The sequence below is a fragment of the Plecotus auritus genome (genome assembly GCF_963455305.1).
Source record: "Plecotus auritus genome assembly, chromosome: 2".
NCBI lineage: Eukaryota > Metazoa > Chordata > Mammalia > Chiroptera > Vespertilionidae > Plecotus > Plecotus auritus.
The window spans coordinates 1,569,378-1,583,612 of NC_137771.1; the positions used below are offsets into that span (position 1 = coordinate 1,569,378).

General features: G+C 66.5%; 1 protein-coding gene across 2 annotated transcripts in view; it reads left to right on the top strand.

The window, feature by feature from the left end:
- PRDM16 (PR/SET domain 16) overlaps nucleotides 1-14,235 on the top strand; it is a gene marked incomplete at its 3' end in the record, with an annotated part of 293,838 nt that overhangs the window by 265,496 nt on the left and 14,107 nt on the right. Inside the window, exons 7-10 of one of the 2 annotated variants that reach the window (XM_080658196.1) lie at nucleotides 1,040-1,187; nucleotides 1,479-1,632; nucleotides 7,520-8,939; nucleotides 11,813-11,900. In XM_080658196.1, the coding sequence (XP_080514322.1) occupies nucleotides 1,040-1,187; nucleotides 1,479-1,632; nucleotides 7,520-8,939; nucleotides 11,813-11,900 (1,810 nt within the window). The remainder of the gene's footprint in view (nucleotides 1-1,039; nucleotides 1,188-1,478; nucleotides 1,633-7,519; nucleotides 8,940-11,812; nucleotides 11,901-14,235) is intronic. The other variant, XM_080658197.1, reaches the window with a different exon arrangement.

Consider the following 14,235-nt stretch of genomic DNA (forward strand, 5'->3'; position numbering starts at 1 on the left):
GTCAGGGCGGTGCCGGGGGCCCCGAGGGCCCCGGGGAAAACGAGCCTCCTGGGTCCAAGGAGGGACATGCAGTCCCCACACTCAGGGACAGGTAGCCTTTTCCAGCACAGGCCTCCTCCCGCCTCGAGAGTCTCCTCCCGGACAGGCCGGCCCAGGCAGCTGCAGCCCCGCAGGCCCCTAACTGGCTGTGGGATCGCGGGGACTGACCGCCGGCCCCTCGCGGCCTCCGGGGCGGGAAACCCTCCGCCCCGAACAGATGACAGAAAGCCGGCATTTAGGCAAGTCCCGCCGAGGCCCCGGGTGGTCAGCGCTGCTCGAGGGCCCCTGTTTCCTTTACATAAACACATAAATCACAATTAGCACCGGAGAAGAAGCCAGTCGCCGGGCTGCGAGGACCAGCGCTGCTGAGCGGGACGGATGGCTGGGCATCGTAATTAACCGGCCGTGATATATTGCTTCTCGCTCATGAAGATTAACGGGCGGACCTGGGCCACGGGAGGCAGGGGTCCCCCGGGGGTCGGGGCTGCTCGCTCACCCGGGCCCGGCCCTCCCGAGCAGCTGGGCGCCACCCTTTACGGCCGCTGAGACCCACCCTGCACCCCTGCCACCTCCGTGTGCACAGCGGGTGGGGAGCACCCTGCAGCGACTCAGGGGGCCTTGGTTTTTGTGTGTGTCCCCCCCCCCGCCCACCCCCACCCCCCCGCCACGCTGGGCTCATGGCTCTGTTGAAAGCTCTGACCCCTTGTTCTTAGGCCCAGGGTCAGCTTCAAGGTTAAGATTGTCCAGAAGGGAGGCCAGGAAGTGTAGGCGGGGGGCGCCCTGGGGTGGTTTTGGACAAGGGCTGTCCTGCCCCTCCATCCCTGGACCTGTCCCGCGGGTGAGGTGGACAGACAGTGCACAGCTCGCTCTGATCTGCACAGGGCGTGCTGGGGGCTCAGGCCGCCGAGAGCAGCCCCGGGTCATCGGGCCGTCCTGCTGGGCAGGTGGTGGGGCAGAGGGGGGCAGGCTGGCCATCAGTGACCTCTGACCTCTCGCACAGCCTGGAGCAGCACATGGTCGTCCACACGGAGGAGCGAGAATACAAGTGCGACCAGTGTCCCAAGGCCTTCAACTGGAAGTCCAACCTCATTCGCCACCAGATGTCCCATGACAGTGGCAAGCGCTTCGAATGTGAAAACTGCGTGAAGGTAACGCACCGTGTGCGCCCGCCGCCTCGGACAGGCTGGTGCCGGGACTGGCGGGGATGGGACCCAGGGGAGCAGACCTGCTCCCTCCAGGCGGCCCCGCCCCCGCGGTGGGGAGGGAGAGGCGGGAGGCCAAGCCCCCCAACGCCGAGCAGCACGTGTCCACCTTCCACTTCCCCTTTGCTGGCACGGGGTGGGCGGGGCGCCGGCACGGGGTGGGCGGGGCGCCGGCACGGGTGGGCGGGGCGCCGGCACGGGTGGGCGGGGCGCCAGCCACAGCCTCTGCCTCCGCAGGTGTTCACGGACCCCAGCAACCTGCAGCGGCACATCCGCTCGCAGCACGTGGGCGCGCGGGCGCACGCCTGTCCCGACTGCGGGAAGACCTTCGCCACGTCCTCCGGCCTCAAGCAGCACAAACACATCCACAGCACCGTCAAGCCTTTCATATGTGAGTCACCCCGCTGGGGTTTCCTGTGTGAGTCACCCCGCTGGGGTTTCCTATGTGAGTCACCCCGCTGGGTACCCGGGTTTCCTGTGTGAGTCACCCTGCTGGGGTTTCCTATGTGAGTCACCCTGCTGGGGCCCGGGTTTCCTGTGTGAGTCACCCCGCTGGGTACCCGGGTTTCCTGTGTGAGTCACCACGCCAGGCGACCGGGTTTCCTATGTGAGTCATCCCACCGGGGCCCGGGTGTGTGAAATGGTGACTCAGCACTATTTGGTGTGAATGGTGACTCAGCACTATCTGGTGTGAATAGGACCAAGCCAAGGCAGGCGTCCCCGGCCCCCCCACCTTGGCAGGACCCCTGTTGGTCCCGAAGGCACCGAGGCGGCGGGGGCTCCTAGGCCACGCAGAGCCCAGGCCGGACGCTGTGCGGGGCCGCCTGCCCGCACTGGGCGCCCTCGCTTCTCGTGTCGGGCCTCTTCTCTCCCCTCCTTCTCCGCTCCCCTGGTTCCTCCCTCACACGCCCCCGGAGGCCAGAGGCGGCGGCAGCTGCTAGCAAGGTCGCAGGGAGCCCGCCCTCCCCGCCCGTCCACACCCTCTCCCCGCACTCAGGCCCCACCCAACCCGGGCTCCCAGAGGCACGCGATGCCAGTGGTGCCCACCGAGTTCTGCTGGGGCCTGGGCGACGTGCAGGACTGTCCGAGTGGCGGGGCCCAGTGAAATGACGAAGGAGACCGGTCGAGCCACGAACCCTTAGCCAGGCGTGTGACAGGCGCCCGAGCTGGGGGTGGGGGCAGCGTAGGACTAGGAGGCTCTCGTGCCAGGAGGGCACCCGGTGGGCACTGCTCCACCCACGTGATCGGAGGCCAGGCAGCCTGTGGGACGAGTTACTCCAGCAGAGACTGAGGAGGAGGAGGAGAGAGTGAAGCAACAGCTCTGAGCACAGAGGCCGTGGAGCCAGTGTGTCCGGGTAGTGAGTGATGGGGTTAATAGGAGGGTGTCAGAGGTCACAAAGGGCTAGGTCCCAGGGGCCTCACGGGCCAGCCCAGAAGGTTCCTCTCTGCCTCAGAGTGCAATGAGCAATCATTCACACCGGATAGTGCTGAGTCACCATTTCACACCAGACAGTGCCGAGTCGCCATTTCACACCAGACAGTGCCGAGTCGCCATTTCACACCAGATAGTGCTGAGTCGCCATTTCACACCAGACAGTGCTGAGTCACCATTCACACCAGATAGTGCTGAGTCACCATTCACACCAGACAGTGCTGAGTCACCATTCACACCAGATAGTGCTGAGTCACCATTCACACCAGATAGTGCCGAGTCGCCATTCACACCAGACAGTGCCCAGTCGCCATTCACACCAGACAGTGCTGAGTTGCCATTTCACACCAGACAGTGCTGCTGAGTCACCATTTCACAGGTGTTATCTCACAGTACCCTTACAAAATTCTAGGGAGCAGGGTCTCTACTATCTCTAATGACCGAGAAGGAAACTGAGGCTCAGGACATAAAGGGGCCAGGTGCTCAAGGCCATGCTGCAAAACCCCAATTCTAGTTCAAGGGGTCTGGCTCCTGACCCCAGGCTAGGTGGCCTGGGTCTTCTCAGGCTCCATTACACCTATGCCAGGAGGGGCGACACTGGGAGGGTGGGGAGTTGTGCCAGGATGTTCTCACCATGGGGGGTCATTCTGCCTGCGTGTGCGTGTCTGTGTGTGTGTGTCTGTGTGTGTGTGTGCGCATGCCCATGGGCGAGAGAGGCCAGGCTGCCCTGCTCGCTGCCCCAGCCCGGGCTTCTAGCTGTTCTGCTGGAGGGGGCTCAGTCCCTCGCTCCCGGGTCTGCCTGTTGCCAGCCCACCGGTGTCACCTTCCTACTCAGCACCACCTCCTCCACCCACAGGTCCTGGGAGGGTGTTAGGCAGGGGTGTGAGGGGGTGGGTGACCGTTGGGAGGTCCTGGGAGGAAGCGTGCTGGTGGGAGTGGGGCTGGGCCGTGACTTCCAATGGGAAGAGCGTGGCAGCACGTCCCCCGGGGAGGGGTGCAGGGAGCACCTCCACAGCACTTGGAGCTTTAAGCAAACTCCGAAACAGGAGAACTGCAGCCAGGCCTCCGAGTCGTTGCCCTCCGGGCACGCCCCCAGCGGGGTGGCGACGTCTCCTGGGGTCACCTTCATCCCTGAGCAGGAGCCGCAGCGCTGTGGGGGGCCCAGGCCGCTGTTCCCGCTGCCGCACAGGCCCGCGAGGGCGGGAGAGCCTGGCCGCTGGGCAGCCCTGGGCATCAGCAGAGCTCACCGCTTGCTGGCTGCATGCCCGCCTTCCACCTGGGCTGGAGGCTCGAGAGAGAGCCCCGCCTGGCCAGGTAGCGGGTGTGAGCGTTCCCTTCGGAGAGGGTGGCACGAGATGGAGAAACGGATTGGCCGGCCCTCCAGGCCACGCGGAGCGCCCCTGGGCTCACGGGAGCGGTGCCGTGGTCAGGCCTGGGAAGGAAGTTGCGAACAGGGGAAGGCCGTGCCCATGAGGTGGCGCGAAGGAAAGCTGGGCCGCCCACAGCCAGGCAGGCACTGCCGTGGGCACGCGCCCACCTGCTGGGGCTGGCTGCACACCCGCTGCCCCGGCAGCAGCACCGAGACTGCCTGGAGCCCGAGCACGCCTCGCTGAGCCACAGACCAAGGCCACGGGGCTGCCTGCTGGTCTCTCCTCACAGGGAGCTCACGTGTGTGCCGGGCGTGTGCATGTACGTGTGTGAGAGACAGAATCTGGGCACCCGGGCGAACAGCCTCCCGTGGACACTTCAGAAAAGGGCCTTATCCACATAGAGTGAGTATGTGTGTGTGTGCGTGCAGGTGAGTGTGCATGTGTGCGTGTAGGTGTGTGAGTGGGTGTGTGTATGTGTGAGTGCTGGTGTGTGCACTGGGGGTGTAGGTGTGTGTGGGTGTGAGTGGCTGTGTGCGTGGGGGTGAGTGTGGGTGTGTGCGTGGGTGTGGGTGTAGGTGTGTGAGTGGGTGTATGTGTGTGAGTGCTGGTGTGTGCACTGGGGGTGTAGGTGTGTGTGGGTGTGTGAGTGGCTGTGTGCGTGGGGGTGAGTATGGGGTGTGCGTGTGTGGGGGTGTAGGTGTGTGAGTGGGTGTGTGTGGGTGTGTGAGTGGCTGTGTGCGTGGGGGTGAGTATGGGGTGTGCGTGTGTGGGGGTGTAGGTGTGTGAGTGGGTGTGTGTATGTGTGTGAGTGGCTGTGTGCGTGGGGGTGAGTGTGGGTGTGTGCATGTGTGGGGGTGTAGGTGTGTGAGTGGGTGTGTGTGGGTGTGTGAGTGGCTGTGTGCGTGGGGGTGAGTATGGGGTGTGCGTGTGTGGGGGTGTAGGTGTGTGAGTGGGTGTGTGTGGGTGTGTGAGTGGCTGTGTGCTTGGGGGTGAGTGTGGGTGTGTGGGTGTAGGTGTGTGAGTGGGTGTGGTGTATGTTTATGAGTCTGTGAGTCTGTGTGAATGTGTGGGGGTGAGTGTGGGGGTGTGGGTGTAGGTGTGTGAGTGGGTGTGGTGTATGTTTATGAGTCTGTGAGTGTGTGGGGGTGAGTGTGCATGTGTGTGGGTGTATGTGTGTGAGTGGGTGTGGTGTATGTTTGTGAGTCTGTGTGAATGTGTGGGGGTGAGTGTGCGTGTGTGTGGGTGTAGGTGTGTGAGTGGGTGTGGTGTATGTTTATGAGTCTGAGTGTGTGGGGGTGAGTGTGCATGTGTGTGGGTGTAGGTGTGTGAGTGGGTGTGGTGTATGTTTATGAGTCTGTGAGTCTGTGTGAATGTGTGGGGGTGAGTGTGGGGGTGTGGGTGTATGTGTGTGAGTGGGTGTGGTGTATGTTTATGAGTCTGTGAGTCTGTGTGAATGTGTGGGGGTGAGTGTGGGTGTGTGGGTGTAGGTGTGTGAGTGGGTGTGGTATGTGTTTATGAGTGAGAGTCTCTGTGAATGTGTGGGGGTGAGTGTGCACATCCACACACGTACCCCTCAAAGAAAACCACTGACGGGATGAGGGTGGGCCTGGGTCCCTCTGCACCCTGACGGAGCCCGGGTCCCCCTCCCTCAGGTGCTGGTCCCCCATGTCCAAGGGCCTCTCAGCCCCTGCAGACAGCCGCCTCCCTGTACCGGCTCTGACAGCGGCGGCCATCCCGGGTCCAGGACCCGCATCTCCGGGACCTCAGTCCCCTAGAGACATCTCTGTGGCCCCAGCATCTCTGCAGCCCCCTGTGGTGGGAGCAGGTGGGGGGACCCAGCATGCCAGGCTCCCAGGCCCCTTTCCAAGCTCAGGGGGGTAGCAGCCGCTAACGAGGCACCGACACAGCCCGTCCAGGGTCAAGGGCACAGCGGTGGGCCCCTTGTTGTGTCCAGCCAGGCCTGAGCTGAGCACGGCCTCCCCCTCCCCAGAGCTGGGCGGGGCCTGGGGGTATTTATAGATGGTCCCTGCCTCCCAAGGGGCAGATGTGGTTCAGTGAGGCAGCCTCTCCCCTTGAAAAGGCCTGGGCACGCCCGCCGGCCAGGAGGCAGAGGGCTCACATAAACAGATGCTGTGATGGACGGCGCGGCCATCCGGCAGCTCCGGCTGGATGCGTGGCCTCAGGCCAGCGAGGGCCGGTGAGCCAGAAGCATGCGGAAGCCATTGTTCCCACCGGGGCTGCATCAGGACGCACTTGTCCTGCGGGGAGAGGCGCGGGGGTGCGCGTGTCCCTCCTGCGGCTGGATCACGGGAGGAAGGAACGCTGGTGGCTCACGGGCCACCGGGAAATGGCTGCGGCGGGTCCCCTGGGCCTCTGGGGCCTGCGCTCGGCGCCAGCCGGCACTGCCCTCTCCTGTCCAGAGCAGAGACGGCACTGCCTCTTGATCCCCATTCGGGGAGGTTCCACTTTCCTCTGACGTGGGCCCAGCCCCCGCTGCAGGCCCTGCCGGGGCTCCCTCACCCCCACCTTCAGGCCACCCCACACGGCGACCACACAGGCCAGGAACCCAGGCCCCCCAGCCCAGCGCTCCTGAGTGGGTGCCCGCCTGGCTGCCCTCGCTGGGCTGCAGGTCCCAGGGCCTGGGACGGGCTGCTGGGGACACGCACCATTAGAAACGGGGGGTCTGGTGTGGGGGTCGGGATTCACCCCACACTGCAGAGCAGCCCCACCGATGGGGCAGGAAGGGAGGTGGGTCCTGGCGAGCCACATGGCTGCCGCCTGGCTTTGCCCACCTGGGGGTCGGAGTCCTTGCCCCCCATTACAGACGCAGGGAGGGGTGCAGGCACGCGCTCCCCTCCCACAGAGCGTGAGGACTAGCCTAGCTGCAGGGAGCGCAGGGGACGCAGGAGTAGCCTCTGACCGTTCATGCTGGAGACAAGGCCAGCCCTAGGGTGGTGTGCACATGTGTGTATGTATGTACATGTGCTTGTAGGCATGAGTATGCAGATGTGCACACACAATGCAACATATGCATGCACACGTGTATGGCATGCACACACGCTCACTGTGCAATACGTGAACACACTTGTGTGCATGTGAGTGGCATTCACATGCATGTGTGACATGCATACATTTGTGTGTGTGCTTGTGCACACATTCACAACATGCACCCATTTATGCCCAACATGCACACACATGAACACATACTCATGCACACGTGCATGTCATTTCCACATCTGTGTGCGCCATGCATGCACACATGTCTACATGCATACATAATACATGTGCCCACCGATGCACATCCTCACGTGAACATGTGTGCATCTACACACTTGCACATACACATGCATACATAGTGACATACATGTACACACACACACAGGAGCACCAGGGCCAGAAGCACCCCTCCTCCTGCCCCCCCCACCGCCTCCTGGTCATTTCATAGCGTGTTTGCGTGCTTTCTGCTGACCCTTTAGGTGAGGTCTGCCACAAGTCCTACACGCAGTTCTCCAACCTGTGCCGCCACAAGCGCATGCACGCCGACTGCCGCACGCAGATCAAGTGCAAGGACTGCGGGCAGATGTTCAGCACTACCTCCTCCCTCAACAAGCACCGGCGCTTCTGCGAGGGCAAGAGCCATTACCCGCCCGGCGGCCTCTTCTCCCCGGGCCTGCCCCTCGCCCCCGGGCCCCTGCTGGACAAGGCCAAGGCGCCCCCCAACCTCAACCACGCCGGCCTGGGTTTCAACGAGTACTTCCCCTCCCGGCCGCACCCGGGGAGCCTGCCCTTCTCGGCGGCGCCCCCGGCCTTCCCCACGCTGACTCCTGGCTTCCCCGGCATCTTCCCGCCGTCCCTGTACCCCCGGCCGCCTTTGCTACCTCCCACGCCGTTGCTCAAGAGCCCCCTGAACCACACCCAGGACGCCAAGCTGCCCAGCCCCCTGGGGAACCCGGCGCTGCCCCTGGTCTCCGCCGTGGGCAGCAGTGGCCAGGGTGCCCCGGGCGCCACAGGGCCCGAGGAGAAGTTCGAGGGCCCCCTGGAGGACGCGTACCCCGAGAAGCTCAAGGCGCGGAGCAGCGACCTGTCGGACGGCAGCGACTTCGAGGACATCAACACCACGACCGGGACCGACCTGGACACGACCACGGGCACCGGCTCGGACCTGGACAGCGACGCGGAGAGCGACCGCGACAAGGCCAAGGGCAAGAGCAAGGCGGCCGAGGGCAAGCCCGACTTCGGGGGTGGCGCGGGGCCGCCGGGGGCCCCCAACAGCGTGAGTGAGGTGCCCGTCTTCTACGCCCAGCACTCCTTCTTCCCGCCGCCCGACGAGCAGCTGCTGGCGGCCGGCGCCACGGGCGACTCCATCAAGGCCATCGCGTCCATCGCGGAGAAGTACTTCGGGCCCGGCTTCGTGGGCGTGCCGGAGAAGCGGCTGGGCGCGCTGCCCTACCACTCCGTGTTCCCCTTCCAGTTCCTGCCCGACTTCCCGCCCTCGCTCTACCCCCTCGCCGACCGCACCCTCGCCCACAGCCTGCTGGTCAAGGCCGAGCCAAAGTCGCCCCGGGACGCCCTCAAGGGGGGTGGCCCCAGCACCGAGTGCCCCTTCGACCTCACCACCAAACCCAAAGAGGCGCCGCCCATCCCGCCCGCGCCCAAGGCGGGCCCCGCGGCGGCGGCGGCGGCGGGCGAGGAGCAGCCGCTGGACCTGAGCATCGGCAGCCGCGCCCGGGCCAGCCTGAACGGCGGCGGCCGGGAGCCCCGCCAGAACCACGTCTACGGGGAGCGCAAGCTGGCGGCGGGCGACGGGCTGCCCAAGGCCTGCCCCGCTCAGCTGCCCCAGCAGCCCTCCCTGCACTACGCCAAGCCGTCACCCTTCTTCATGGACCCCATCTACAGGTACCACAGGCCCTGCCCTCGCTGCCCTCCCAGGGCCACAGGGCCAGCCGGGCGGGTCCCGCCTCTCCTGCTTCCCCCAGGCCCCCCCCCCCCCCGCCTTGGCTGGCTCAGGGGCGCCCTCGCTCGGCAGTCTGTGCCGGAGCCCACGCTGGCTCGGCCCGATCCTGGTGTGGGTGCCTGGCCGGGGCCCCTTCGGGAGGCCAGGGCAGGGTCTCCTGGAGCTCACGCTCCCTCTCGCTGACGGCCACTGGGCTACCCTCTGCGCTGCCTGAGCTCCCCCCACCCCCACAGCCCCCCTCGGACCCCACCCCAGGCCCCTGAGCCTCCAGCTGTCTTCTGGACCAGCTCGCCCCCCTCCCCAACAAAACTCACACCCGCCCTCGCCCTCCCCTCTCCCCAGTGTCTCTGCTTCCCTCTGGACGCACCTCAGAGGCACAGCCGCCTTCCTGGTGGCCCAGGGGAGTCAGGGGGAGCCCCTGCCCGTGGAGGGGAAGCAGGGGGAGGAGGAAGCTTTAGGGCTGACACAAATCAGTGTCCCTTTACCTGGCCACCCTCCCAGGGGGAGGGGCCACCTTAGTCCTCCCCAGTGTCTGTTGGCCTTTGATCTGGGGTTTGTGAGGTGGGAGGGTCTGACCCCCACCTGTGCCCTGGGGAGCCTGGCTGAGCCCCCGGAGAGGGCTGAGCACATGCAGGTCGGGAGGGAGCCGAGGTGCAGGCCGCGGGCACTGGCGGTGCAGCTGGCGCAGGCCCTGCCTCTGGGCGGGAGGCGAGTGCGCACGCGTGTACACACATGCCTGGTGCTCAGGGAGCAAGGGCCGGGCGGCCACCCCAGGGCCCGTGTGCCTGCTGCTCGCTCCCCGAGGGCCAGCGGGGCCGGGGCTCGGCGTTCAGGAGAGGTCACGCTGCTGAAGGACGTGGGAAACAAGCCCCATCAGGCAGGGGTGCCAGCGAGGGTGGGGGCCAGTCTCCCGCCCTGCCCTCCATGCCCACCCGGGTCCCCCTCGCCAGCCTGTGAGGCCGCCGTGTGGCCCAAATCAGCATGAAGGCAGAAGGGGTGGAGCCACACCCAGCCCTCCTCCCATGGGGTCCCCCCTCGGCCCCTGCCACCAGCCTCGTGTCCCCTGGGAAGGCGGACCGGGCAGGGCCCAGCTCTGAGGGGCCTCGGCTAAGCCCTCGGAGCCGATTCCACTCCCACGGGGCCGCGCCCAGGGGTTCGTCTGTTCCAGTGGTCAGCAAACTGCGGCTCGCAAGCCGCGGTTTGCCGCTCTGTTGACTGATGAGTTTGCCGACCACTGACTAGACTCTCGATTCCAATAATTACAGGCTGTTGTTGTTCCTTGTGAGTAAGCCCCTATCCCAGTGGTCGGCAAACTCATTAGTCAACAGAGCGGCAAACCGCGGCTCGCGAGCCCCTTGTGGCTTGTGAGCCCCAGTTTGCTAACCACTGGTCTATTCCCCCGGAGGGGGCCTCCCCAAGGCCCGTCCTGCGGCTCCCGCCCCCGCCCTCCCCCGCCTGGACCCGGGCCCTCCGCGGGGCTACCCGGGAGGCGCTCCCGCCCTGGGTTTCGGCGGCTCTGCGTCTCCTGGGCCGTCCCGTCCGGCTGTGGCAGCGCCCCGCTGGGCCCGGGAAGACACCCTCATGAAAAGGGGACGGGAGCGGGGCCTCGCAGGAGCCAAGCAGGCCCGCTGGCCCGGGATTCGCTCAGAGGGGCTGTGTCTGGCTGTGAAGAGGGTTTCCCCCGTTTAGATTAAATCTCAACCCCGAGGGGAAACTGAGGCAGGCGCTGCTGGGAAATGATGAGAGGGTACCTGGGTGAGGGGGGCCCTGGGCAAAGGGGGACCTGGGTGGGCGGGACCTGGGCAAGGGGGGAACTGGGTGAGGAGACCTGGGTGAGGGGGGGCCTGGGCGAGGGGGGACCTGGGTGGGGGGAACCTGGGCAAGGAGGGGCCTGGGTGAGGAGACCTGGGTGAGAGGAGGCCTGGGCGAGGGGGGACCTGGGCGAGTGGGGGCCTGGGCGAGGGGGAACCTGGGCGAGGAGGGGCCTGGGTGGGGGGTACCTGGGCAAGGGGGGGCCTAGGTGGGGGGCCTTGGGCGAGGGGGGGCCTGGGTGGGGGGTACCTGGGTGGGGGGGCCTAGGTGGGGGGGGGACCTGGGCGAGGGGGGGCCTGGGTGGGGGGGCCTAGGTGGGGGGGACCTGGGCGAGGGGGGGCCTGGGTGGGGGGGACCTGGGCAAGGGGGTCCTGGATGAGGGGATCCCGGATGAGGGGGCCCTGGGTGAGAGGGGACCTCAGGGGACCTCAGGGGAGAGGGGCTGCCGGCCACGTCCTCCCTGCTGTGTGATGAGCGCGTGTCCCGGCATGTGGCCGCCAGGGCCCAGGTGGAGGCGGCCCGGCCACAGGAGGGGGCCCCGTGGCTTCCCCAGGACAGAGCCCGCTGGCCACTTACCAGCTGGGCAGAGCGCCCGGTGCCCAGGGCCGGGGACAGGGACGTCGGGGTGTCGGTGGCAGCCTCCTGCGTGCCCCGTGTTCTGCTGTGACAACCCCGGGGACCCCGACAGAGGGGACGGGGCGGGGCTGGTGCACGGGGTGCGAGGGGCTCCGGAGACGGTCCCAGGCTCCACGGTCAGCGTTCGCACGGTCACGGACGCCCCAGCTGGGGTGGGGGGTGCTGGGGAGACTGGGGGGGCCCAGAGCTGGTGAGGTGCTGGGGGCACGGGAGGGAGGGAGCCAGGGCTCAGTGGGCAGGGCGTCGGTGAGACTCAGGGACCTGGGACCACGGAAGCAGAGCCGCCATGACGAGGCCCCGTGACCGAGGGGCGCAGACAGGAGCCCGCGGGCCCTGGGGGTACGTAACCCTCGGCGTTGCTGTCCAGCAGGGTGGAGAAGCGGAAGGTGCCAGACCCCGTGGGAGTCCTGAAGGAGAAGTTCCTGCGGCCGCCCCCTCTGCTCTTCCACCCCCAGGTGAGCTGGGCTGGGCACGGGGCGGGGGGCGGGGGGGCAGGAGCCCGAGGCCCATCCAGGCCGGGCCACACCCCGAGGCGGGCGGCAGCCCTCCCACCTGCCCGTCAGATGCCCGGGGTCTCTCCCTCGGACCATGCAGCACCCTGAGGCCGGAGGGGTGAAGGGCCAGGACACGAGCGGAAGGAAGTGGGTTCTGGTGGGGGCAGCCCTGTGGGGCCCTCAGAAGCAGCCAAGGACCCCGGCCCACAGGGCCCCCCCAGCCATGACCCGGCTGCGGGAGGGGCGGTGGGCAGAGCTCAGAGGGAGTAAAGCCAAGAATATGAGTGGAAGGTTCAGCAGGAGGGACACAGCGGGACGTGGAGGTGCACAGGCCTTTCTGGGGTGTGCGAGCCTTGGGGTGCCTGGCCAGAAAGACCAGAAAAGGATGGCTGTGTGTCCAGGGGCAGAGCGGGGCGAGGAGGCAGGCGCAGGAGACAAGCAGAGGGTCCCTGGAGGCTGGAGAGGGTGGGAGGCCACCCCCCACACTGGAGTTTGGGTGTGGGAAGGAGACCACAGCCCCCAGGCCTGCGGGCACTCACGCCTGCCCCTCAGGCCTTGGCCTCCCAGGGGTGGGCACAGAGGGGCCACAGAGCTGAGGGGACCCGCAGGGCCAGGCGGAGGCCCCGATTCCCTGCCCCTGCGCCCACCTGTCCTCACTGCGTGGGGCCCAGCCCCCCAAAGCCACCCCCCTACCCCTCAGCCCAGAGGGTCCTGGGCGAGCCCAGACTCCAGACGAGCATTGTTCTGCTCGGAGCCCGGCCTTGGACAAACCCCCAGGTTGAAACCTGCGCCCGCCGGGTTCCCAGCTAAACTTAGAGCCCCATTGTCTCGCCGGGCCAGGGGCTGGGTTAACAACTTCCCCCGATTTTCCTCGAGGCCGGCTGGGAACCGCGGGCTGGGGGCCACCGGCCGGCCAGGCGCATCCTGTGTTTGTTTGCGGGGAGCTGGGCCCGGAATATCGGACGGGGCAGAGCGGGCAGGGCCAGCGGACTGCAGGCTCTGAGACCCACCCAGGCCTGACAACCAGGGGCCGGCGGGACGCACTGACCCCTGTCAGCTGGGTCCTTCCACGCCCCCCCACCCCCCCGCCTGTGGGCCCAGAGCTAGGTGGGCGGACAGTTGGGAGATGACCAGTAAGTGGCCTAATGACATGGCCCGAGCCTCTGCTCAGGGCGGTGCTGCTGCCGTCACATCCAGGCAGGCCAGGGCCTTCCCTCCTGAGGCCTGACGTGCGTGGGCATCCCCAGGGCTCAGGGCAAGGAGGTCTTGCTGGCCATGGCCCCTCACCACCTCTGGGGGTCCTGGGGAGTCAGAGTGGTGGAGAGTTCCAGAACCTTTCAAGACGGTAGCTAAAACAGACCAGTGGGGAGGGGGGGGCAGGCAGCAGTGTGTGTTCCAGGGGGTCCCACTGTCCACGGAGGGGCCGGGGAGAGGCCGGACAGCTGCTGAGGGGGCAGTTCACATCTGCCCATCACGGGCCCGGGCAGGGACAAGTCCTGCCACCTGGACGGGGCCGGCATGGGACAAGGTGGCAGCCCGGGGTCACAGTGGCCTGGGCTGATATGGGCAGACATCATTTTCTATTCATTAGCCCATTAGTCAGTTGGTCCCCAACTTGCACCCCGAGGGGCTCTGGCCATGGCAAATGCCCTTCCTGCCCAGGCCCCGCCCACACCCCGCAGGGCCAGGCCCCGGCAGGCCTCTCGGGATGGCCCCTCCGTCGGGGACGGTGCTGCCAAGGCCAGTGCAGCTGCAGCAGCCCCCCCGCTCTCCTGTCCCCAAGCCCCCAGGACTCTGGGGCAGGCACAGTGTGACCATGACTCTGCCCGCCACATGGGAACAACCAGGGCCACACTCCTCCTCCTCCTCCTCCTCACAGCCCTTGGCACCTCCGAGGAGCAGAGAGGCGGCTCCTTGTCCGTATCCCCGTGTCCTGTGCCGTGTGGCGCTGGCACGGTGCCCCTGGCCACGGAGTTCGTGAGGTCCGGTCTCAGGCTGTGAATTCTTTTTAGTATGTTGCCTGCAATTATGGCCTCCCGCCACTAGGGGGGGGTGGCGCCTCAGGTCCTGATCCCTGTGATCCCTTGAGATTCAGGTAACTGTCTTAACTTTTCAAGACTCAAAATAATAATAATAATAATAGATATAATGTTGTCTTTAACCCAAACTAGACAGTCAGGAGTGATGGCCAGGGGTCAGGCGGCAGGCGTTGCTGGCCTGTTTCAGCATCGGGGGCGTGATGGCCCGTGGGCGCCGACGGCCTCACTGGGTCCCCACGCCAGGCAGGGCGGCTCCG